Source organism: Melanotaenia boesemani, chromosome 5, assembly GCF_017639745.1.
Source record: "Melanotaenia boesemani isolate fMelBoe1 chromosome 5, fMelBoe1.pri, whole genome shotgun sequence".
Lineage (NCBI taxonomy): Eukaryota > Metazoa > Chordata > Actinopteri > Atheriniformes > Melanotaeniidae > Melanotaenia > Melanotaenia boesemani.
This window is the reverse complement of record NC_055686.1, coordinates 6489812-6516947: the sequence shown is the minus strand read 5'-3', so window position 1 is coordinate 6516947 and position 27136 is coordinate 6489812. Positions and strand designations below refer to the sequence as shown.

At 39.1% G+C, this 27136-nt stretch overlaps 1 protein-coding gene across 1 annotated transcript; it reads right to left on the bottom strand.

Moving 5' to 3' along the window:
* Nucleotides 1-10995: 10995 nt before the first annotated feature.
* On the bottom strand, nt 10996-23055 carry LOC121640142 (up-regulator of cell proliferation-like). Its single transcript, XM_041985808.1, has 5 exons — nt 22911-23055; nt 21150-21211; nt 20988-21062; nt 16816-17004; nt 10996-16682 (listed from the first exon to the last, which is right to left on the bottom strand). Exons 4-5 carry the CDS (start codon nt 16928-16930, stop codon nt 12001-12003), a joined length of 4797 nt encoding a protein of 1598 aa, XP_041841742.1. The 5' UTR covers nt 16931-17004; nt 20988-21062; nt 21150-21211; nt 22911-23055; the 3' UTR covers nt 10996-12000.
* Nucleotides 23056-27136: the final 4081 nt, after the last annotated feature.

Below are 27136 nucleotides of genomic sequence, written 5' to 3'. Positions count from 1 at the left end.
TGCACAATAACTTCCATCCATGCACCTTCAGTGCTTCATTATCCAGATTTTTGACCTATAAATTCTCTAAACTTTCATTTTTAGTGTGACTGTTTAGCACCTCTGCACCTGCAGCCTCCGCTACCGGGAGTTAAGGGGTTAACATCTCGTTTCCGGGTGTAACGTCAGGTCTGTAGGTGTAACTGTAAACATGTGGTATCCACAGAAAGTGCAGAATCTCGGCTAACAGCTCAGCAAAACCATTTCTATGACCACCAAACACAGTTAGGACAACAAATAATTCAAAGACCAGGTACAGAAAGTCTGAAAAATATGAAAACACAGATGATGTCTCCCCATGAACACGAACAAACGACTCCTCTAATGAAAGCTCACATCTCACACATTCCACAGCTGGAAGTTTCATCTCGCTATGACCAAGATCCACCGAACCAGAGGCAGAAGAAGGCCCGATTTATGCTTCACAATTGTAAAAGTCAGAAAACATGTCTTACCTTTGCTGTCTTGCCTAAATTAAAACCACATTTATTAAAAAAAATAATAATAAATATAAAGTTTCTCATTGTCTTTTGGGAGCAGTTTCTTGTCCAAAAATCACAATGTTCTGTCATCTGCATGGGTTTGGACAGACAAAGAGAAACGTTGGTTCTTCTTCTTTCTTAAGTTCCAGACAGAAAACGTCTCTTCGTTTTAATAAACCCGCTCTCTCCTGATTACATCAGATGCATCGCTGCAGCAGGGAAGGGAGCCAAAACCAGCAGCCAGCAAAAACCTGCACAAACAATCGTAAAGTTCACCCTCCAACAAGTCAATGATGAAAAAGTACCCTAATGCAATTTCTTGTAGTGTCCACTGTCACTGTTTTTGTCATCCTCCCTCGTTAGTACCATTTGCATATTCCTGAAGTTGGATAACACAGAGTCTTGCAATTCTTCTGGACTGATTTTGGTCATTTCATGAGGTATAGTATCTGTCTGAAACTGAATTAATGTGTTTCACACCCAACACTGTTGATGTCTTTTGGCCAGTGAATAACACACATTTTTTTAAAAATTATTCATAACCTGTGCAGTTTTTTGAAGTATAAATGTTTTGACTCATACCTCAAGCATCAAATGAACCGTGTAGGTCCAAATTCCAGTAAAGGACAAGGATAGTGCAACAGATAATGCACCTTTGGAGTAAAAGCATCAGGATACAGGTCTTTAAAATTAGTAATGAATTGTGCAACTAGACAACCTAAATAATTAACCTAGCTTTTAGCAAATGTTGGAGTTAGGAGAAATTCAGTTATCTCATGCAGAAACAAAATCCTGTTCTCGACGAAGGCAGACGTTTTTCTTCTCTCTCCCTCTCCACACTCTGCCTTGCTACTTGTCCTGTCATCTCTGAGCCTCTCTTTGCATTTCTGTTCTGAATTTAGAACCATCATCTGGTCCCTCAATGCAATTGACCAGATTTATTCGAAGCGCAAAACGGGCGTAGGGGAGCCTGCTTGTCCTGGTGGAACATTCGCGGCTGGATATGTGATGGACTCCTGGAGGGTGTGGAAGGTCTCTTAGGTGTCTGTTGATTCTTTCTGTTGAGGATGCAGAGGACATCTATACATTTGGATTCATGATAACTGGGTTTCTGCTGTTGGCCACTGCCAAGCTTGTACACGGGGTGGACACCAACTTGGAGAAGTTGTTGCTCGGCTGGGTGGAAACTGACCCAAAATTTGGATGAACTGGAGTCACCGGTGGGACCGCTGAGAGACTTAAACAGCTCTGGCCTGAAATCAAAACAAATGCTGTTATCTTTATCTGGCGCCCTGTACTGACCTTGGATGACTGGTAATCAAGTTCTCTTGGAATGTTATGTAGATGGATGCTCTGCTTGGTTGGATGCTTCAGCTGCGTCCACACTTGGCTGCGATTGGAGACCCCTCTCCCACCCTGCCATGTATTTTCTTATGTTGTGAATGTCTGAATTATGTACTTTTATGTACTGAGGTGTGTGTTTTTTATATCTCAACATTGGGCCCTTTCAGGCCCAGCATAGAGATGCCTTTTTTTTTCTAGCCTCATCCCGTTACTCTCCCTCATGTTATCTTTTCCATCTGTGATAATGGCACGCTGCTCGGCGGCTGCTGCCTCAGTCTGCCGCCTCAGTCTGCATGATTCTGTTATGTTTATATGTGTTGTCTACTCTTAGACGGGTTTGTACTGGAGAATATTTCATTGCACCTTTTGCAATGACAATAAAGTTTCATTCATTCATTCATTCATTCATTCATTCATTCATTCACAGATACAACTGCCAGTACTTACTAGTAGAGGGAACCTCGTCTCTGATTACAAAAGATATCAAGCGAAACAGTGTCCACTTCTCAATGGCTTTGCCATTTACATGGCCATTGACAGGACGTTTTTCCTGAAATAGGCGGTGGCTTGTTCCTGATACCTTTTGTCCAAAGCTAAAATCCTTCAGGCGATTATTAAGTTCAGTAACAGTCACAACTTTGTCCTTATGCAGTGCCTTGATCACCAGCCTAATTGTAAGTGGTATAACCCCCTCTAAAATATCATGCATAACATCAGGAGGAAATGCCTTTGTGAATTCAAAATGAGGAAGTACATTTAAAGCACAGGGTCCATTTACCCCATACATTGCAGTAGCTCTAGGATAATTTGCAATACATTTCAAATGATATTCATGAACTTCAGGTGTATGCAGAACTTCCTCTTCATCTTTCTTTACAGCAATGTCCCTGTAATGACATATCTACACATTCTACCACTGCTGAATCTACAAGAAAATCCTGCAAGAGAATGAGCTGACAAGGTATCTGCACATATGGTTTGACAAAATATTCTTGATCCTTGTAACAAATTCTCACACCTTCAGTTTGTAATTTCAAAACATCACTTAAAATTGGTTCTAAAACTTGTGCTACACCATACCATTTTAAAACACTGTTTTACAAAAATTACAAGGTGTATGTGTTTCAAAGCTGATCTAAATTTGGGTTTTAGATTTCCCAAAGAAAAATAAAAAACTGAAATTTTATGCAAGGTTCTCTTAGATCCCAAAGGGTTCAGATCTCAAATTCATCCTTGTATGACTCAAGAGTTAAACATGGGTGCCCACAATTAAAGAACAAAGATTCCAGAAAAAATTGTTCCATCAATGAAGTTGGTTAAAGCATCAGACTCTTTTTGAGGACAATCAAAAATTTGTTCCTAAGATGCACTGTCTCTCAGAACTAGGTTTAGCACATCAAGTAATGGAATATATTGGAAAGTGTGTTTTCTGTGAGAATCACTCTCAAGTGTGTGCTCTTTGGGCTCGAATAATGACAGTGTTTCAAGACAATACTTGTCAAGCTTGTACTCACTACTTACTGCACTGAAACAGTGTTCAACCAAAAATGGCTCTCTGAGCAAAGCTAGTTTTGGATTATTAGTATCTATGTTTACATTCTCTAAACAAGTGGCATCAAGAGCCTGATAGGTTTGATGAAAATGGCTAAACGGTAACTCCAACTCATTGATTAGAGCTGACTGTACTGCTCTCTGAACAACATGCTTTTCTTGCAACTTCAGATAGAATAATGCCAACTGATTTTGAATAGAGTCTGTGAGCTGGTTAACAAAATCACCAGCTCTTGACGTTGAATCCTCTATAGTAGAGTCTGGCTTTGTTTCATCGGACAACTGACTAGATTCTTGTTGAAAGGATGAATCGCAGTTTACATCATTGTGATGATGCTGGCGAATGTGATTTTTTTAAAGACTTGACTCATGAACACTGCCGAGGACAACCATCAAGTCCACATATTACTGAAAAGTCACTCTCATTTACATGGTAAAGCTGTAAATGTTTCAGCCACTTTGTGTGTGTTGGGGTCTTAACAGGACATCTCTGGCACTGGAATACCTCCATCATTTATATCCACAGCTCACCAATGAATGTTGTTGTGAAGTCTTCAAATTGACCTTCAGCCATGAGCAGACATTGTTAACTGACCACATATTTATCATCCCTGGAGGAGATAGAGATAGACACTATTACCGCACAGCTAATCAGTGTTGAAGTGGTTGTGTAACATTACACAGTAGTAAAGTGTTCATTCTGTTAGACAAATGGCCACTGCAGATAAGCATTTACATTAATATTATAAACTTTTGCACTTTCTAAATGCTTGTCTTTATATTATAAGATGATTTATCAAATAAATCCGCTAATACTATGCATGTGGATAATAGTTTCAATGTCTTGGGGGAAAACACAACATATGAGGAAGCCAAGTCAAAAAGTTTAAGTCTAAGTCCCTGTGTTTGCGCCCCTGGCACCGGCTCTACTTTGATAGGGAGAGAGGTGGCAGACAACTCTTGGAGCATTCAACTGCTTTACTAACTGTGCTCAATTTATTTACATTTAACTTAAGATAGTAATTCACAACAAAATAATTTTTCAACCATATTTTACGGAATTTGCTGTGACGGTCAATCTCCAACTTTGTGTCAGGGCGGAAAGGTACAAGAAACAATGGTGACGCAGCAAAATGGTGATGCGAGTGAGGACTCTTTTTTCCGCTTGAACTTTACTGAAACATATATACAAAACAGAACAAAGGCACAGTCTTTGCTTCATTGTCTCTAATCTCTGAATCCTTTCTGTCTACTTCTCTCTGATATTTCCGAACTATTACACCAGAAATTTTAAATGATTTCCTTTATAATATCGGTCAGATATGCTTACTAAGTTGCTAGTCATCAAAGATTAGACTTACGGTGCACAGATGGCATTTGTGCAGTGCTGAGTCTCCCCCAGACCTTCTCCGACCAGAAGCTGCTGTTGGTAGTGTAACAGAGTTAAGAAGACATTATTCTACTTGTCACTGGGGATACTGAAGAATGTCAGTCATGTGTTATGTTGACTCTTGGGCACCTTCTCTTGTCACTGGTCGGTAAATACCACTGGGAGTGGCAGAACGTTGCCAGTGCTGAGATGAACGTGCTCAAGGTAGGTTGGCTAGTTAGGTCTTACATGCGGTGTTATATTTGGAATGGTATTAATGTATTTTGTGTGAACTAAGGGGTCACAGGATACAGTTTAATTACTATTGATAAGCAATGTGAAGAGTTCTGTGACATGTTGTGCTTCAAATGTTCAGTAAATGCTTTACTAATGTTCTAGCTAGCTATCTTGCTCATGCTAAAGAGGCTCCCGTTTGTTATAGCATGCTGCATGTGAGCCAATCAAGTCATATGTGTCTGACCAGCATTCCCCCATATATATATATATATATATATATTTGATCAAGAGTGTGGGGAGGGGCTCAAGGTAACAGGTGGTGGACTTGCATTTGCGGATAAGGTCAGAGATTTCAGGAGGAGAGGTTCGGGATGAGATGGGTGATGAATTTAAACATAGTTGCTAGTGAATATGATTCATTTTCTTTGTGAAAAACAGTATTATGGAGTTATGTGTAAGTTGAGTACGGGGATGGGGGGGGGGGGGGGGGTAAGGAGTTGGGTGGATGGAGAATTTTGTTTAGCAGTGAAAACAGTAGTTTGGTCTTTCCTTCATTTGAGATTACCAGGCTGGAATAGTTTGGTTTGATTTGAGCAATTATTAAATTAAATAGTATTAAATAGTGAATGAGTTCTGTACATTTCCTTATGAACCGTGAGACCAGTTTTTTTATGGAGCCGCTCAAGTTGACAGCCTTTTGCTTTCATTGTCCTTGGTTGAGGAGTATACCAGGGGGCAGGTGAGGAGAAGAAAACAGCCTCAATTATCCATTGTAGGGTCAAACTGGCAATGGAAGCAAAAATTATGCAAACAACAAGCATGTCTAGAAAACACTTTTCCACAGATCACTTTAAGGACAGTCTTCAAACCAGCAGTGGTACTCCTTATGATCAGCAGACCTTTATGGCGGATTTGCGGCATCTGCGTGCGGACGGATACAGCATAGCTGACACTGGTGAGTTTGAGCTTGCACTCAAGCATAGAGAGTGTGCCTTGCAAAGATGTAGTATAAGTTTCTATGACAACCAAATTCCAGTTATGGTTCTTTCCATCTTTGGATAGCATTTGAACTTCACCTAAAATAAATTCCTAAAGGGTTTTGTTTCTTCAGTGGCTGTTGAATGGCAGTACTTTGACAAACCTGGTGTTTTATAATCTATTTCTGACAACTTTATTAAATCCTGACACTTAAACAAATCAGTTTAGCATATGGTTGAATTAATTTAATCAATCAAGAAGATTGATTAATCTTCTGAAGATTTGAATTGAATATGGCACAAATATAAATAAAATTTTAGCTCCTTTCAAAAGCCAAAATATTGGTCTGGATTGTACTTGAGACACGTGGTTGCTTTGCCACATTTCTCTTTGTTTAACTGCGTGTCTGGGAGACTTGTCTTTTGGTGTTGATGCCTTTTGGACCAGTGGAATGATTGATGAATATGAAAAGATAGGTTAAGCAGACAGGTTGTGTGTGGCTACAGATGATGAAAAATGCAAATTAAAAGTAATGGGTTTTTGTTTGTTTGCTTTCCCCCCAAAGTCACACTGTACAGGTTACATGTTGCTTCTGACCATGCAAATGACAGAATAAATCACCTGTACTACTTCTATTCTCCCATTGTCTAAACAACATAAAGTCCTGGTTTCTGATGGACTGGAATAGATTTTTTACCCTTCCTTGTGGTTTCTATTGACCCAACCTTTTCTTTTCTATGACCTACAGAGTTCAGAAACTCAGTTTCCCCTGAATTAACTTTGCAAATGGTTCTTAGCAATGGCATCTTTTGAGGGAGTCAGGACCATGTGTTGCTACTTTGCAACTTGCAAATACTAATGTTTTTTTATATATATTTATTTGTAATGATTTATTTCAATTGTTGTGTCCCTGCATGTTGTTTTGCTTTGTAAAGCACTTTGAAATGCTCTTGTGCTTTGATAAAGAGAAACCCAACAAAGTTGAGTTTAATTTCTTAATGAAATAAAAATCTGTGTTTATTGAATTAATGACAGAAGGTAACAACAAATGTTACAGATAAATTTGTTTATTAGAGCCAATATTATACTGTATATGTTGCCGACCAGTGTACGAAACATCTGCAGACATGGAACTGCACTATTAATCCCGGATAAGTTCAGAGGAAACCTGTTACCATAAACCACCTTAGTTTTTAAAAATGCTTCTGCCCACTGTCCAGGGACATGCATGTTAGGTTAATTGGTCACTCTAAATTCTCCCAAAGAGTGAGTACAAGTTCTTTGTCTCTCTGTATTAGTCCTGAGATGGACTGGTGACAGATAATGAATGAATAATTTTAAATTTACATTAAACTACACCAATATACATATTTTAATGATATAATATATAATATAATATGAAAAAAAAATATATTTTTTGTTTTTGGCCAAAGATTATTTTTTTTGCCAAAGATTATTTATTTTTGCCAAAGGTTATTGGTATATAACTGCAACTTGCAGACCTGAGAAAATGGTATTAAGAATTTTAGTGACCAGTATCATTTCTACCCCTAATGTTTTACTTAGATAAGAAGCTAAGGTGGTGGTGGGTTTCTATCCCCTTTCTGCCCTTTTCACTCATGCTACAAACTTTAACATTCAAACACACCAGAACTTCCCAACATTGTCTAAATGTACACACATAACTAGAATTTATAGCATAGCAATCACAAGACGTTAAACTCCTGCTGAATATGCATCTCTTATGAGTCTTATGAGATACATTGTTCACATAAGTTTCAAGCTACATAACTACAATTCTGCAATACCAACTAGTATCCAGCAGAGGACGCCAGAGGAGAATTTAGCCTGCAATCATTCATGTATCCAGGACATTTTTCTTTTATTTCATCTTAATAGATAAACCTTTGTGGATAGCAAGGCAACTATTTGCATTAATATTTGTGTGAGTACTCTGCAATATAAGCCATGCATTCATTTATTTTCTCAGCAAGATAAAATACTTTTTATGTTTGTTATACAAAGGTTATCTTGTTTAAATAAGGAATAATGCAGCTCGGTCGGCCGCAGCTGTTGTATTAGACCTGATCAGTGGAGAGAAGGGAGATGATTGCTTAACGTTATGTTAAGCTGTTGAAAGATTTCCAGACACCCAAAAATCCCTGGATACACCAATGGTTCGTGGGCTTCAGGTGTCCAGCTCCGGTCCTTGAGGACTTGTAGATGTTTTCTAGATTCAAACTGAATGGCTCCCCTCAAAAGCTTGTTGTGAAGTTCTGCCGAAACATGTTGACTGCTTAATCTGATTCAGGTGAAACATCCAAAACCTGCAGGACAGTGGCCTTCAAGGGCAGACTTTGGACACACCAGGCCTCCTGAAGGGCCCTCTGGCAGCCTCTGCTGGATACTGATTGGTACTGCAGAATTAGAGCAATGTGGCTTTGAATGTAACCTCCATGTAATGTTATACCTCACTCTACTAGTGACTACAAAGTATAATGAGTACATAATATGTAATTAATGATTTAAACATGTGTGTCATTAGGCCTTTTTTTAGGGGTTTGGAGCTACTCAAAAATGAATTTAAGCACCCTTAGAAAGTCAGAAATTTATTGATTTCATTATTGGATTTAATGTTTGTGATGTTCGTGATCATTTGAGCTGTGTAAAGCGATGTCTGGAACACCTGGAGTCAAATCCAGTTTGTTTATCACCGCTGCACATTTTCATTCTCACCTTTCACTCCAACTGCAGCTGCATCTGCACACAACACTGTGAGTCTGTTATTGATATACAGATGGATGTGGAAATGGATATAATTATTCTAAAAGATGAAAGTCAGTAATGGTCACTAAGTCTAGCTGATTAGCAAAATCTTAGCATGATGTTGAGTTCTGTTATTGTTTGGTTGGCTCCAAGCGGCAACCTCCACCTGTAAAATGTGAAGTCTATGCGGAAGTGCAAAAAAATTGAAGCTAACCCCTCATCCGCTAAGGGCTGGCTTCAAAACAGAGCAAATCCCCATGTTAAAAAGACCAACTTTACAGCAGAAATAAACTTGTTTAAAGCCTGGTACAAAATACGTTTTAGGATTAATAGGTCAAGTTTACCTTCGTGAAAACTGTGAGGGAGGTGAATTTTTTTCTAACTCATCCGTTTGGATGTTATTTAATCTTGAAAGTCAGCATAATTTTGATTGACAGGTATCTACTATCCACGGAAAGAAGTGTGAGTGCAGCACAAATGCGGTTTTTAGCCGGCTAACAGCGTGCCTTAACTTTAGCCCGCCTACCTCCGTTAGCTGGTTAGCAACCGTTTCTCGGGGTTAGCTCGGGTAGCTCTTAGCTACAGGTAGCAGGAGTTTGATGGTTGTCAATTATCCACGCCACCTTCACAGTCTCCCTTTTAGCTCGACTTCTTTGTCTATTTTTGGATTTTCCAGGACTAACAACACACGTGATGCTATCAAGATGGCGACAGTGGGAACGCCCAACGAGCTTCACTTTTGCTCTTCAGAAACCTACGGGTGACGTCACGGAGGCTCCGTCCATCTTTTATATACAGTCTATGGTTGGCTCTGAAACTAAATAGAACTCAGTTTGTTCTCTTCCTGTTATCATCAAGGAAAAAGAAAGTGTGCGAATAATTATACCTCCATCATTTCAGACATCTGCATACAGACTGAAACACAGGGAACAGGAACAGAGAGGGTGAGCCTAAAGGATTTAACAGGAAGTTTGACACTCAAAAATGTGGTTCTGTTATTTAAGTTATTTAAACAGCTAAGATGATTTTAACCTGTCCATCAGAAAGGACATTACAATCCAGAGACAGAGAAGGTGAAGCAGATGTTTGGAGAAAGAGATCAAACTGATCCAGAGATAGAAGAAGCAACTCTTCCATTTGTGGGTTTGATTTGATTTAAGGTGTCATCACCTGCTCTTTTCATGTATCTACTGTTCTCTAAGTGTCTTTAAATATTTTTTGAAAACTTATTAAACAAAGAAAATCAAACACAGAGCTTGTTCTGACCCTTTGCTCATACCACAAATTTGTCTCGTGAGAGTTCATGCAAGCTTTTGACTAATGTTAATGTGGTGTGTGCTGTTTGGCCGCAGGGAGGCCAGTGTCGAAAGAGGGCCTGGCCCAGTGCATACACAGTGGGTCTGACTCCAAAACATCAACAGCTTAGTGATGGCGAACGAACCTGACCGAGCAGCAGATTATGGAACTCAGCCATTTATGTTTGAACCTGACTCCGAGCCTGAGAGTGAAGATACCGAGATGGTGGAAGAAGCATGTTTACAATTAAATGTTTACAAAAATTTAGTGGCAGAGCACTTCACCCCACTTATAAAAAAGAAAACACAGGGCTCATTTGTACATTGCAGGGGGTTAAACTTTTAAGCTAGTCCCTTAGCATTAGCGTTAGCATTGGCATTACCTGCGTCAGCGGTAAAACATGACTTTATATCATTCCACCCCTAAAGCATGATTTTAGGCATGGACGAGGGGCTGGCTTATTCAAATAGCCTCCTGTGATGACAAATTCCCAAGAGCAAATTAAAATCACGCTATTGCAAGAGTTTACCATTGTTGGCGGTTCTGCTGTGAACAAAGGGCCCAGACAGAAAAACTCGACCGTCTTCAAAAGAAAGTCTTTCAGGGATGTTAACACTTCGGTCCAACACCAATACACATTTTAACTTGAAATAGTGCAATTTCTGGGTGATGACCAGAATTTATTAGTAGCAAATAGTTTGATGCTACATGTACTCTTGAGTTATTCGATTTTATTTTTCATGAAACTAAAACTACAGAGTAAAAATATATCCTGGTTGAATTAATCTGCAGAGCAGAGACGGTGACCTGTGACAGGCTGCTTGGTGGGCAGTTGCAGTGGCTGATATGAGAAACTTTGTCCTCCTCAGGACTCAGAAACCAAATATTTCAGTATGTAGAGCTACATTCAACTTAATAATCATACCCATAATACTGCTTTCTTCTCTTTATTCAGAAATGAGACATGTTGACAATAACACAAACATAGTGAGTGATCTTTTAAATCATTTTAAACATTCTTAATTACATATGAAATAAAAATTAAATGAATGAAATGAAAAATACTTAATTTATCCCAAAGGGATACTGCAGTACTGTAGTAGCCTTAACAATTTTAAACTCTTTGCACAAAGATATGACAATTACATCAAGCATCTGTAACAGATCACAGGCAGAATAATCTTTTTTTCCATTTATAATTAATGTAGTTATCTGGCATGCTGTCATACAGGCACAGTTTCACAAAAATTACGCATTACTTCATTTAATTTCTTTAAGCACACTTGTGGTTATAGCACAGACTCATTAGTTAAAGCTACCAGAACATTGGTTATTAATAGAAAAGATATTTTAAAAAAAGTAGATAGAAACTGACTGCTCCATGATGGACGGCATCCAACATGTATAAAGCGCTGGCAAAGACATTCAGTTAAACAATGTCATTATAATCAAGAACAGGTCAGAAGGTGACTGCAACCAGTCATTTCTTGTTGTACAGTTCTTTTGGCACTGAATGAAGAACAAGACTTGTTCATAAACAAAAAAAATAATTGATTTCTTCCCTAAAGGATGGTCATTATGGAATTTAAAGGACAAATTTTCCCATCAATCAAAAAGCCAGTATGGGTGTTTAAAAGATGCATCAGGAATCTTCTGACCTACATTGTTAATGTGGATCATAAAAATAGTGGGACCCAAAACTGAACCTCGTGGGACACCTTTAGTTATATTTAAATGACTGAACGAGAGACCACTGAACTGCACACACTGATTATGACCTGAACGATAGCTGAGAAAGCCTACAGTATGGTCTAACAGGCAGGTAAAGGTGGGTTTTTAATACCTCTGTGATGTCATGATGAATAATATTTTAACTGGGAATATCTTGAATTTGGAGTTTTTAATGGAAAGAACGACATGAACTGAGATGGAAGAGTCTCAGTTCTTGTTAAATGATTCTTTAAGGCTTGTCTTTGCTTGTTTGATTGAAATATCTTTCCAAGAACTCGGAATATCAGCCGACTTTGCCTCAAATGCATCTGCAAAGTTTCTGTTGTACTTTGTCATCACATATTTCCAAAAGTCTGATGCCTGGAAGCTCCCATCTGGACGGATGTTCCAGTCTGGGAAAATTTCCCTGTAACGCTTGTAAGGATGCCATTGGTTGTTAGTTTCATTGCAGCGAAATGAAACATCACTGCTGACACCTGAGGTGCATATGTCAGTGACAAGTTTTTCTGATCCATCCCACCGCCGTCCACCCAGACCCCTCTGCCGATGCAGTGAAGCAAAATGTTCATTATGGGCATTTCCTCCTGCTTCACAAGGAGCTCCACAGAAAGGACACTGCTTCCCACAACCAATCAGTCTTTTAAACATCTCATCCTGGGGCTTCACGTGGAGATTCTCTAGTATCATTTTAAATGTTGTCTTTTTAAACTTCTCCCTAAGACTGTCTTCCATGTCCTTCACAGACTGTGTGAGCCAGTGAGCAAACTGTGCCTGGTCTGCTTGGTTCAGGATCATGAATGCACTACGAGCATCCTGGGAAATTGCCAGCTTATCATGAAGCTCTTTGCACATATCTTTAACAAACATCTGCAGTTTGTTGCTGTTTCTTCGTTTTGCCTTGTGTATGGCATTGTTGATGTTACTGATGCTTATTTTAAGACGTCTGTCTTCAAACTCAAACTTTGACTTTGCATCTGGGAAGTGCTCAAATATTTGATCAAGTATCCATGTTTTCACATAATTCTCATATGATCTAACGTAGTATAAATACTTGCTGAAGTCATCCTTGGAAAGCAAATCCAGTAAAATTGCATACTGGAAGGACATCCGTGTACTGAACTGCTCCTTTGTCAACATTTCATCAGTGATATCGTTACCCAGGTAACGGTTGACATAGGCTTCAACAGCAGGCTTCAGGTATTTTTCTGTGAATTCTTTAGCCTTCTTCTGGCACTGGTCTCGTTTGTGGAACACATCCTTGAAATCTGTACGAAACTTTTCCTTGTCTTTCATCAGACATCTGTAGGGATCGTGTTCATGTACGAAGTCTTCGTGCATTTTCTGAAAGTCTCTGGCAGCAAATCCACAGATGTGCTGCTTTAGAGAAACCTCAAAATCAATGTCTATGGTCACATCGTTGTTCTGTTGCAGCCTTTCATCAATGATATGAAGGATGTCCTGGATGTAAGTATCATGGTAATTGCTTTTCTGTTGTATTTTCTCAGCAACAAACAGCCTGCAGGCATATATGATGCTGTCAGCCATTTTCTGTACACACTTTACATGGTCTTCATTGTTAAACAACTTGCTCACTGTGTGTTTGGCTCTGTTAAACCATCCATCAGCTGTGTATTTGAAGGGTCCTGACCCACAAGCTTTCAGATTTTTTTCATTCAGCAGTTCACATGCACGGCTTCCCTTGTGCGACAGATTATTTCTCAGAGAGTAGGACACACTGTTGTAGATATCTTTAGGCTTGTGTTCAGAGAAAGACAGTTTCTTCAGTATTTCCCTCCACATCTTGTCAAATTCTTGGTCCAGCTCTGTGTCTGTCATCTGCACATTTTTCTGTCGACATTTAGCAATTAACTCAAACACTGCTTTTTCTACTTCTTTTGTTTGATTTTCCTTGATCTTATCAAGTTCATTCATTCCCCGTCTGATGTCAGCTGCTGCCAGAAGCTGATTGATTACAGACCTTTCCATTTCTCGCCGAAGGCTCTTTGCGCTGTTTGAGAATTCTTCTCTGTATCCTTCAACCAGATAAACATGGCCCTCTGTTTGTTTGAAGTATTCCTTCAGATTTTCGAGGAGCTTCGTCTCCCATTTAGACAGCACTGACAAGGCTTCACTTTTCAGTCTGGTAAGAAATCCTGTTATGTTGGTTGTTTCAGATTCAGCATCAAGGCCAAAATTAGAAATTCTTGTTTCTGCTTTGGTAACCCAGGTGAACATTTCTTTTCTGAACTCTCGCTCCCATTTGTTAAACTCTGTGCAGAGTCTCATGTACGCTTCAGCTACAATGCTGTTTCTGAAGCTGAAGATGAAGTTTTCATGTTTCACTGCATTCCACAGACTGGTCATCCACTTTCTAAAGTCCAAGATGGTTTGAGCCGATGCTTCATTCTTTCCAAGTAGATGGATGATTGTCTTCTTCAGCTCATAGACAGCCTCGCTGTATCCGGCATTAACTGGTGCCATTGGTGGGTTTCCATTCCAGAGTCCAGGAACGTAGCAGTTCCCAGTGTCTGCATTGTAAACCATCACATCAGTGAAGCTTTTGTTCTTCTCTTTCTTTTCCATTCTGGCTGCTGCCTGCGTCATCTCATTCAACTGTTGCAAGAGCAGTTTCCTGTCTCGCAGGTTCTTATCATGGGCTGAAACATCTGAAACGTTCTGGTGAACAAACTGACATTTAGGCTTTTTGCCCACCTCCTTCATCCTGAGGAAAGCATGCACCACTATCTGCAGGATGTCCTTCATTTCTGTTGAATTCTCCATTGCGATATTAATAATGGTGAGATCACTCAGCCCCACAACAAGTGTTGCAAGCTCATTGTCATGTTCATAGCTGTTGTCCAGCTGTGCAAGCTCTGGGGACTTCAAGCCCTCAGTGTCCAGGATTACCATAAAGTCACAGTTGAAGACTTTTTTAACGTCTTCATTGACTTTGATGAGCAGCATGAAGGCACCTCGGGTGCATCGACCACTGCTGACTGCAAACTGAACTCCAAACATGGTGTTAAGGAGGGTGGACTTTCCTGTGCTCTGAACTCCAAGCACCGTGACTACTATTATCTTGTTCTTTGGAGATGCCAAGTCATTGAGCTTAGTGAGAACGTCACTCACCCATCTAAGAGGTATGTTGGAGGCATCTCCGTCTACAAGCTCAAGAGGAAAACCATCAAGCAACATCTGTGCACACAGCTCAGGCAGATGCTGCAACTGTTTTCGTGATAGGTCTCTTTCTGGGAGGGAAACCGAAGCTTCATAGAGCTGACCCATTTCACGGAAGAAGTGTTCAGTCCCCAGAGAGCTGTTAGAAAGTTGGATGTCAATTTCTTTGATCTCGTCTTTGTTCACAGAAATGTTGCATTTTTCTTTGTACAACTCCCTGAGTGTAGACAGTTTCGTACGAGACACATTGTCGAGGTTCATTCGCATCCATTTCAGGAAATAACACCTCTCTGTTCCTGGTCTGGATATGGCATCGATGAAGTAAGTCATAGCTGGCGACATGTCATAAGAATTCTGCTTTTTCCTCATTTCTTTTTTCTTTCTCTGAAGCTCACTCTTGTACTGCTCTATGTTTTCAGACCCAGCTTTGCGAAGTCGAAATTCTTCCTTCTCTAAGCAAGTCAGTTCCTTCCATATTCTTCCTTGCAATGGAAGCTGATTTTCTTTGTATTTGTGGATGTCTTGAATCTCTCTGGTGATAGCATCTGCTTTTTGCTTTCCAGCCTGGCACTCTGGAGAGTCTTCATCAACCAATATTCCCAATTCATGGGCAATGCCAACCATCTGCTCTACAGACATCTTCATCTTTGACTTCTCAACTACATCACTGACTGTTTTCTTCAAATCCTGAACAAAGTCTGCATCATTTTTCTCCTTGGTTCTTAGAATGATGTTGGTTTTAGTCAAGCCCAAGCTGGGCGCTAGAGTTTTGAGAGCCTTTAAACTCTTTTCGCTCTTGCTCAAAGGGCTGCCCACCAAAAAGATCTTTGCTTTGTGGTTTGTATTTATTAGCAGCTCACACTTATCATCCAAATGATCAAAGAACACAAAAACTGCCTCTGATGTCTGACACAAAAAGGAGAATTGTGTTTCAAATGAAGCAATGTCCCCATGAAGGTTGGCTACAGCGACTGGGTTGACAAAAATGTCCATGTTCTTGTTTCCACAGGGAAGGTACCAGGTAATTTCAGTCAATCCATTGGATATCTTTCTTGGACTGTCTCCACACTCCATGTTGCGATGAACAAAGGTGTCATGGTACTGCTGAGAACTGCTCAGAAGCTTATTGAGGATCTCTGACTTGGACATGGAGCAGTCACCCAGTCTCACGAAAGAAACCATTGGAAGTTGAGAATGAACTATTCTTTCCTCTATGAAGCCTTTGGATTGTAAAAGATGTTGAGGTCTGTACTTTTTAACAATATCTCTCATTGCCCACAGCATGAGTGTGCACCGTGTTGTGTCACAGTTGGGAAGCAGCAGAGGCACAGAGAACTGGCACATTGACATTTTTAGTGCCATTTCTTGTTGTACAAAACCATCAGAACAGAGAAAGAGAGCTGTGATTAAGTCAAGAGGGTTTATACTCTCACCAGTTTCCACGTTGTTAAACAGATCATCAAAATCTAACTCTGTAGTCTCTGATGTTTCGTCACGGTACAAGTCACAGTCTGATATGCATTTTACATTTCTAGCTGTCACATTAACCATCGTCAGTTTCTTTAGAAAATACCAAGGAAGGTCAGATTTACACTTGACCAGATCATCGCTGATGGCCTTCGCATCAATCTCAAGTATCTTGCTGAGTGGCAGCTTATCCTTGTAGTACTGCTCCAACCCCAGATCCTCTAGGATGGTCTCCATGTTTGTCTCTACGAAAATAAAGAATGCTCGTATTACTTTGTAATTACGTAATAACTTTTGATGGACCTAAGAGTCCATTTTAAACTTTAAACGACAAACTAATCTTTGTTTTTAATGAATGTTTGACTACATTTTACTTACTTTTGTGAGTACATGTTTTATCCTGCATATTTTCCAGAGTTTGAAGGTGACCTCGTTGCCTTGGACTTGTGTTGGCTGTGCTTTCCATCATTTCTATTTCCATGCAGTCCATCATGGAGGGTCCAAATGCTGAGACACTAACTCGCTGCTACAGTTGTATTTCTGCTGTCTTCACATGAGGACAAGGAGCTGTGGATATAACAATAAATATTTTTTACCCAGAGTCTGTTTCAGAGTACACATGACATATTCCTTCCTGCTGAATTCTAACAGTTATTAAATAAAGTTGACTGGACATCTACTTGGTTCTTTATCATTATGATGTAATTTTTTAGAAATTTGACATCAGGATATTCACAGGTTTTAAGTGCCCTTCAAACCTATACTTCAAATTCATCAGATTGGACCATGTGACCAACACAGTTTTAGTTAAGCAGGTAAATGACTCACAGGTGACAATAACTTAAACGTCTAACTGGTCGGTCAGGTGAGTCAGCGACACATTGTAAAATTTACAGTAGGCTACATAGGCCTACAGTACCTGAACAAATGAACCTGCACTCTGTCCATACAAAATATTTTCTGGAAAAAAAAGGATATAATTAAAATAACATTAACTTTTTAATATATTTTCGCATTTATGAGTGTTTGGTTCTGTGTTTTTGTCTGTTCATTTAGTAACACTAAATAAACTGAAAAAGGAAAACGTCTAAATTTGTATATTTTAGACTTTTAATGGTCCGTAGTCCTTTTGTTGTACATATTCTATGGATATAAACCAGTTAAAAATGTTCCATCAAAAGAAACCACAGTGAAACAAAAATGCCCATGTGTTTTTTAGTTGCTTTGTATTGCAGCTGAACATCAACGCCTTTATACTTTGCTACTTAAAAAGGAGTGCATTTTAAAAGCTAAAAGAGACAGACTGTTGCAATAACTTTCATAGTGTAAAGAATCATTTTCTTTATTTTTGTACATTCAGAAATGTTTTGGATCACTACGTTTTGTGTGTTTATTTTGCAAAATGTGATGAAAATTATTCAGATTTGTGTATTTTTATAATTATGGCATAAATTCAACACTTTTATGTCATAATTGTCCATTGACCTTCAGAACCTTTTAGCTTAAGTTGAGCAGATCATAGGATAATGAAGCATTTGAGGAGACTCCAAGAAATGATTCCACTATGCACAAAAATAACAGAGTATGAACAAGCGGGCCATTTCTATTGCAGTTTTTAACGGGTTAAAAGGAACTCTGACTATTCACACTGGTTGGCTTTAACATGTAGTTATTTATGTGTTTATAAATAAAATTATGATTAGTGAGACATGAAAATTCCTAATAACCTCAAAAGTCCCATGAGTGTACTACGTTTTGGATCTACGGAAGTCGGTATTATTCACAATGCATTCTGGGAAATGACGTTTCAGAGTTGCTCTCAAGTCTAAAATACCAGATGGTGAAGGTAAAGTTATTTTATTTGTGACTACTTTTCCTTCTTAAACTGTGGAACCACAGAAAAGATGCTCCAGATATGCTTTTAGTTTTAGTTTCCAGTCAAAAGAGAACAAAAACAGCAACAGATAAGAAGAGGAGAGATGAATGAGATAGCGCCTGTGGACCCCGGTTTATGTTCTCCACACTTCTCTCCTCCTATGAGTCAATCTGATGATCACAGATGCTAAAAGAGCTAACAAAGCTGGTAGTTATAAAAGAAAGGCTGAAACGAAGGCTGAAACCAACAACAAGACTGCAGTTCAGGCTGGCGAGCATAAACAAAAACAGATAGAAATGTCAAAGCTGCTGGACATCCTGCTGGGGTGTAAACAAGCTGCCCCCCTCATCACAGCCTCTAAACCATCATACTTGACCCTGAACCATCTGACCAAACCTAGACATATAGGAACCCGACAACCACCGCTCTATTTAGTCCTGCTATCTGGAAGTTTCCAGTTTTCTTCAACTACAACCGATGCAACACCTCCATCAGGTTACAGGATATCGGATGCAGCGGTACAGCCGTCGACAGATGTTTGTTACCTGATAACTAGACCATATTTAAAAATGTGGATCATATTTATAATTACAGATCCTATTTTTACGAAAACTTTGATATATCGTTGATTCAGTTAAACATAATCAGTAGGGCCCGACAGGCCAATTAAATCGGCTATATTAGCCCTTTTCAAAATGGCCAATATCTGCCGTTGTTTTGCCGAATATACGCTGATTTAGTCTTACTTTCTCATAAAACAGTAAATGTCATTAGGTGTCAGAGTCGTGGAGAATGATGTCTTTGCGGTGTTTGTCCACTAGATAGAGCTCTGACACCATTCAATCCCACAGTTATCCCCCTGCCTTTTCAACAGGGGTAGCTAGTAGCTAGGCAGGTAACATTAAAGCAGTGGGCTGAGTGGAGCTTGACAACAGGAAAGTTTATAATAATGTTGGAAAATTAATGACTCAGCATGTCTCCAGTTTCAGTTTAACTCTGTTTGCCATCAGTAAACCTCAGGGTTTTTTTTTTTTTAAACTCAACTATTACCGCAAGCAGGAAAGTCATCAAAAAAGAACAGCGTCAACTAACAGTAAAGCACAACTAGGCTCGTACAGGGTTGCATACAGATTTGCTCAGTGTAAAAAGCCACACACCACTGCTGAAGAGCTCATACTTCCAGCTGCATTACATGGTGTCAGCTGTGATAGATGACAAATGTGCTGCTAAACTGAAGGCTATCCTCCTGTCCAATGACACTGTTGGAAGACGTACATGTGACATTTCTAATAACTTGGAGGACACACTGCGTTACACACAGAGAAGCGCCAGCAGCAAGACATATGAGCCCTGAATTAAACGAGTTGAAGACTGATGTCGTTTCATCAAAACAAGACCCCTGAAAGCACAGATGTTCTCTGGACTTGGTGAGGAGATGGGTGTGGAACACACAGCTGTTTTTTCACAGCGAAAAGTTGCAGCCAAGTTTGCTGAAGAGCACTTCATGCTGAAACTGGCCTATCTCAGCATATTTGGAAAACTGATTGACTTAAATCTCCAGCTACAAGGCAGAGACCAGCACCTTCCACACCTGGCAGACAAGATCAGCTCCTTCACTGGAAAGCTGGAGATGTGGAACAAACAACTTCAGAGAGCAAATATTGACTCTTTGGAGAATCTAAGTGAATATGTTGAAACAAGGAACTGGATGCCTCTGCAGTGATTTCGTGTCTGAAAGAGGTCATCTCTTCCCTGAGGAGATTCTTTCAGCAATACTTTCCAGACAGCAGTGGTCAGTATGACTGGGTGAGAGATGACTTCAATGCAGCAGCACCTGCTGATTTCAGCTCTGCTGAAGAGGAAAAATACATCGAGATGACGTCTGAAAGATGTGCAGTGAAAATCAGGATCAGGATAGCAGTCCCACAAAAAACATCAGCCACAAATTAATTGAGGTGTTCACGTTTTTCTTAGCAAATACCTGCACTTTTTTTTATTTATTGTTTTAGGTATATGCCAAGCAACTGTTTTCCTTCTTTTATTTATTTATATATTGAATGAATTTTTCCTAATGTTGTAATATTTAGAGATTCACGCTGCTAAAATTTGTTGGCAAATGCCTGCTGTTGTTCTTCTTTTACACTTTATTTATGTTCTTTTGAAAATGCACTGTGGAAAACAGGATAATTCCTTAGGACTGTAATAATACAGTTATCATAAATGTTTGCTCTCTTTCAATGCACAAATTGAACTTTGTTCATAGTTGTCAAATAGATTAATTTCACATTTTATTTATTTATTTATTTTTTTTAAAGAAATAATAAAAAAAAAAAGCTCTGGCCGATGTAGCAATATGGAGACAAAATCTCCCTAAAACTGGTTGGCAAGGCACTTTATTTCATCGCTCGGACCAGTTTTTAGGTATTAGCAATAATTCAGTAGTGTGTGCACAAATGTCGGCACTGTTATACTGAAATGTATGGATGTTTTTGTCTTTCAATAAAATTTAAACATGACCCCTCTTTATCATCTTATTGGGGAAGGAGGGGCCTGGGAATTTTTCTTCCTCCAAAGGGGGGCATGGTAGAAAAAGTTTGAGAACCGCTGCTTTAAGATTACTATGACCTGGATAATGGAGAATGTGCAACATTTATTCCTTTCTGCTTGAACTCACCAATCAGTCTTCCACTTTGGATGGAGGGTCCTTAATTTCCTCACAGCGAGTCTTACCAAATGAATCTGTAGCTCCCTTTTAAAAAGTCAGAACAAATATTAATGATGTTCCAGTTTAATGTGATCACATTTGTCTTTTATTTTGGACAGAAAAGTTGTGTACCTTGTTGTTGGTGCAGAATCCAATGTTCCACACTGAAAACAGGTGATGCAGTCAGTCATCCTCTAAAGGTAACAAGAAACAACTGGTTAAGTCTTTCCATTAAAAGAATTTAGATTAGTAACCTGCTCCCCCTCTTTCTTCTGGATCATATGAAACATTTGTCCTTTTTAAAAACAAACAAATAAAATGCACACACACACACACACATATATATATATATATATATATATATATATATATATATATATATATATAGTTTTTGTTTTCTTTTCTTTGTACTACCAAACACTTGTCTTACTACATAAGTGGTTCTAGGAGATCTTTCTATATGAAATGACATGAAAAACATAAACACGCTTACATACTTACATGTTTTGGAGCTGATATTTTAGCACATCCATGTTAAGCATATGTTCCCTTGCCGTAGATACAATCATAATAACTCTAGAAAAAGTCTTTCCTACTGGTCTATACGAACGGGCTGATAAAAACTGATGATATTGATTCAATCAGGTGATGGTGTTTGAATCTGGTGTCAGAGTGCAATGCAGGATGTCCTGGTAAAGGTCAAAGTCCAGACTTATAGCAGTCTGGTGACACACAGTGCAGTATTCAAATCAGTCCTTCATGAATGTGATCAGTATTTCTTTTTTGCATGTATCTATAAATTAAATCTGGACTGTATCCTTTAACTGATCTGGACTGCTGTGTGGTCTTTAAAACATTTTAATTATTTTATATGATCTTTTATTTTGTGTTTTATATACACCCTTTGTATCATGTGTTGACAAGACATTTTGTTAGCACTCTTTGCATTTCTCTTTATGTTTCCTTTTAATTGTTCGTTTTATTATGTTAAGCAGTGATTCTTAACCATGGGGACATGGCCCGTGCTTGGACCTTGAGTGCCACCTAGAGGGCCGCCAAAAACCTTCAGTCTTTACCCTATGTAGGTACGAGATACTGTAGAAACCGTTATCCATGAGAAGCTCAGTTGTAATACAGTTTCCCACCACTTAGCAGCGGTAATGAGTCAGTCAGTTGTTGACACAAAAATAAGCAGAAGAAGACATACTAGCTAGCCGCTAGCCTGTAGCAAAACTTATCTAGAAGTGTTTAAAATGAAAAGAAAAAAAGAGAAGACTATTGTCCACAGTCATTCCCCTATAAAAGGCTGAAATATGCGCAAATATAATACAACGCATTAAGTACCGTTTTGTGAACGGATGTAACGAGGCGGAGCTGAAACCCCAGAGTGCTACACAGCACTGAAGCCTTGAACACAGCACATGGACGTAGAATTTGATAGGGACGGTAGGGACGAGCATAGCCATATATACGCACATACCTCTATGGGGACATGTCCCTACAAATATCCAGTGACTACTGAGTTGTACCTATTACTTTTCGGAGCTCAGAATGGTTTTGAGACTCTGCTCTCGGTCGGAGCGTTGCTTCTTTAAGTCCCGCCTTACAAATAATTTAAACACTTCTGATTGGCTCTGTTCTTGCGTTCCCGAATGTGATTGGCTTTTCCTGCTGTCACTTATTATTTTAGCGTGACTCACCATAAAAATCCGCTATAAACTTGCATTGTGTTGCGACTGAGGTCAACCCATTATTAGTTAACAGCAAGAGTTCACATGAAAACCCAATCAGCATTTCAATGATGATTGCTTTATCAAATTGTAAATTTGTTGTTACTTATGTAGCTTTTCTGTATTTGTAGAAATATTGTCAGTGTAATATAAAAGAACCTACCTTTGCAAATAACTGCCCATGGTAAAAGTGAATTTCTTTGTGAAAAGCTGCTTTTCTTGCAATGTACTGTTCTCTGGTGAGCCGTATTCTGAAGTTTGTCCGTTGCTGAGCTGTGCATGTCTGAGCAGCGTGTGCTGCAGTGCAGACTGCTGTTTTTATAGCCTGCTGCCAAGTCACTTTCAGTTTCAGTATGGTGCTGTTTCCTGGAAATCCCATTTCCCAGAAGAGACCTGAACTCAATCCCAAACCATCCCGTACACAGTACCCCAACACACTCATCTGTGACTTTTTTTTTTTTTTTTTTTTTTTAAATAAAATGTTTAGATACAGAAATATATCTTAATTTTACCTATAACATTAATTGAAAACAGGGTTTTGGGGGTTTGTTTTGTTTAGCCCGTTTAGATTTTAATCCTAAATAAAACATGAACATCTGTTTAGTATTTACTGAGCATTGTTTTTTAGTTATAATTTGCTTATAATGTAAGACTTTGTAAAACAAATGATCATTCTGAATCTTTTGTAGTTAATTACAGTATTTGATTTTTATTCTTAATAATTTTGAGCAGAATTGTTTTAAGTTCCTTAGAGTTTAGATGCTAAAATAGTTTTACTTAGTAAATCTGTTAAAAGTTAACAATGTCATGATGCTTGCAATTATATTTTCTATAGCAGTTAATAATTATTAATTACCAGCACCAGACAGGACTAAAACTGCTCCGCAACCCTAAATTGGAGAAAGCGAGTGTAAATTATGGATGGATTTGTAGTTATTTATTGGATTAAAATAATCTCAGACTTTAAATGAGAAACGACAGACCAACAGAATCTTGGTAGAGTAAAATGTACTTGCAAGGAGTTCACATCAGCACAAAAGCAGAAACAAGCTGTAAACGGTGCACAGCCAGCTATGAACCGAAAGAGAGCCAAATGTAATCTGAAGATACAATTGTTCAGCACAAGTGTTAAAACTGTGTTATCATCTTAGCAAGGTCACGTTCAGCTTTCCCATGAGAACAATGAGCTATGTATCTACTGACATATACTCACACACAGCTAAAGTGTATGAATGACAGAATATGCTTGCAATAGTCTTAAGAAGAAAACAATTATAACTACATCTCTATGATCTTTATTTCTTCTAACATGACTGGTGCAGAGTGATGTGATATTGAAGTAATCTGGACACCACTGTGGGGATGACGTTTCAAACTGTGAGGGGAAAGTTACCCGATCAGGGCTTAAAATGATCACGACAGCATCCTCGTATGATCACTTAAAATAATTTTTTTGAAAAGGTCAGTGATGATCCAGGAAGGAGAAATCTTGCCTTTCATGTAAACTTTGCCCCGTCGGGGTTCAAGAAGCAACTTCGGACATCAACAACGTCAACAGCAAACCTGAAACGGCATATTGTAATAAAGCACCCGGCCAGCCTGCCAAGCCATGTGAACTAAATGTCACTAAAAACAGTCTAAAGACTTGGTAACGGCGGCTAAAGCAGATCCTCTACCAGCCAGAACTAAATAATGATGTACAGCAGCAGCAGCTCCGTTGTCTTCATCTCCAGCTGCAGCTGGAAAACTTTTTGCTGTATTTTGTTGCAGACCTGCAGCCTTTGAGGAAAGAAGAACCCTCAGCTTTCATAAACCTGTCAAATGCAGACATGAAGTCTTGCATGTTTTGTTTTTTGCTTAGTCATTCAGCCTAAATATTGCATTTTTATGAAGTTCTAGAACTTTTCTTTGGATAAACAAGTCGGAAAAAAATAGATTCACAAAAAAATGTAAAGTGATTTAATGAAAAGATAAATAATGTTAAAATATTTTGCCCTTTGAGGTACATCCTTTGTTTCCTACCTCAGCCTGGTTCCTGCCTCAGATAGTTTAATAATTCCTCATTAAAAAATTCAACCATTTAAGCAAGTTTTTCCTCATCTTTTTATACTGTAGGAGTAAAAGCTGGAGCTGCTACGAGCGTAGACTGACTGGGAAGCAACAATAGGAAAATGCCAGTATTCTGAGGGTAATAGCTCGCAGCAACATATTGGGGTAAAATAACTATGAACTAGTTCATTTTAAAATGTGTGAACTAAACTTTGAACTAGTTCATGTAGAAAATGAACTTTCCCAGCACTGCTGCCCATGATGAGGGAGTTTTTGCCGGCAGTAGGAGCTGTGGTGGATCGTGGAGCAGAGGAGGACAGGTAACCTACCATCAAAGTTATATAGTTAATTATTTAGTTAATGGCAGCCCTGGATGGTCGGTGCCTGGTGGGGTCGGTGGCTGCCGATCTTGGCCTGCCAGAGCCTGTGCCCCATGACTGCTGGGGGGCTCTGGCTGGGGCTCTCCTCTGCCACTCTCTGGGTGGGTTTGGGGTCGTCTTTGAGGTGGGGTACCTTGGGTTCCTCCTCCGGGATTACTGCTGATGGCCCGGGTCTCTGGGGTGCCATAGTAGTCTCTACGGAGGCGTGGTCGTATTTGCACAATCACACTCCCCACTCCTCAACGCTAATCACTCCTTATTCCTCCTCCTCTGCATGCTGACACAGTCCCTGAGTTGTCCAGTAGGTCTATACATTAAGAGATGCTTTGGCTTCTATTTTTTTTTATTTTTTTTTTATTTTAATTTTTTTCTGGGAGCACTTATCTGGTACTTTAGTTGTTGTTCTGATACATTTGTGATATGTCTTTTAATTTGGTTGTTATTTAAGAAGTCTTGATTACTGTTTCTTTGTTTTTTGTAAAAGGTGTAAGAAATGCTCTGGTGTGTTTTTTGTGCAGGTGTAGCAGTTGGTTGTCTGGTGATAGTTTGGATTTAAGGGTCAATGCCTTCTATCTGTTGTGTTTTTGTATTCTCTTTCATCTTTCCTTTTTTTTTTTTTTTTGACGTCTTCCTCCTTTTTCTCTCCCCTCCAGTCTGGTCCAGCACGATTACATAGATTCCATAATTCAAAGTAAATAAATTGGATTATTACTGCTTAGAGGAGCCTTATATTAATAAGCCTCCCCTTGGCAAAGTAAATTTGTTCGGCACAACAAAATAACCAGACTATTATTCTGTTTGCTATGATGCTGGACAGGAAAAAAAAAAAAAAAAAAAAAAACGGTGACACCAATGATATAGAATAAAATCAAGTAAAGGATGTGAAATGTGAGACATTTGTGCCCAATCAAATATTGTCTTTCACACTATATGTTATATATTAAAGCTATTTGCAACAATGAATGAAGAGGTACATTTGATATTAATACTATTAAATACTCCTAAAAGTGCATGCTCAGAAAAAATAAGAAAACAAAAAAAGAAACAGGATTTACGAAAGAAAGTAAATGGTATTAATAAGAACGTCAACCATTGAACTATGTTCTGTCATTGTGAAAAAAAAAAAACTTACATGTTATAAAACACATTCAGCTAAATAAGGTGGACAATCTGCTGCCAACATCTACCAGCCAGTAAAAGAAATGCAAAAAGTAGTTTTGGTCCTTCATTCTAGTAGCGGGATGCAGACTGGAGGCTGGAGGTCTAGAAGTGATGCAAAGCTTATTAAACACATGAGGCGGATTTCATTTATTTATTCTTACACAATCCTTTTGTAATTGTTGTCTCAATTTCCATGCCTGCAGCATGTCCACCTGGTTAATAGCGGTGATGGCGTCCCTCTGCACCTGCAGGACTTCCTCTGAGGACTCGGCTGCTGTGGTGCTGGGTGGAGTCTCTAGCTTCAGCCTCTCCAACCTGCTGCAGCACTGCCCACCCAGTTGGATCACCCAGAAACTATAAAGAAATATTATTTAACACTAAATAAACTGCTACCAATCTCAGATGTATCTGTACATATTTATTATACAAATGAAAACAAAGAACTAAATTACCGGCATCATTAATTTTATTTAGCAGACGCTCTTCTCCAAAGCCACATACCGTGACGGATCTTGCCTAAGACCCCAACTGGAAGGTGTTAATATTGGCCACTGTGGGATTTTAACTTGGTTCCAACCTGGGAGCTGGATGTCCTGCCAACTGAGATATCCAGCCACACCAACCGATGCCTCGGGAGTGTGTTGCCTTCTGACATGGCGTTGACAGCATCTGCCACCTCCTGCCCTTCTCTGCCACTGGTGATGACCATGCCGTCTCCACCAATTAAAACCTTTTTACATTTTTCAACGGGTCCATCAGGATGTCTGTCTCACATTCTGAAAGAAATGCTTTTTCCCCT

What these genes read in the sequence shown, in the direction of transcription:
- LOC121640142 (XM_041985808.1), bottom strand. Translation starts at nt 16,930, where the DNA reads ATGATGGACTGCATGGAAATAGAAATGATGGAAAGCACAGCCAACACA. An exon ending in TAAAACATGTACTCACAAAA is followed by an intron (nt 16,683 to 16,815) that starts GTAAGTAAAATG and finishes TTATTTTCGTAG; the next exon opens with AGACAAACATGGAGACCATC.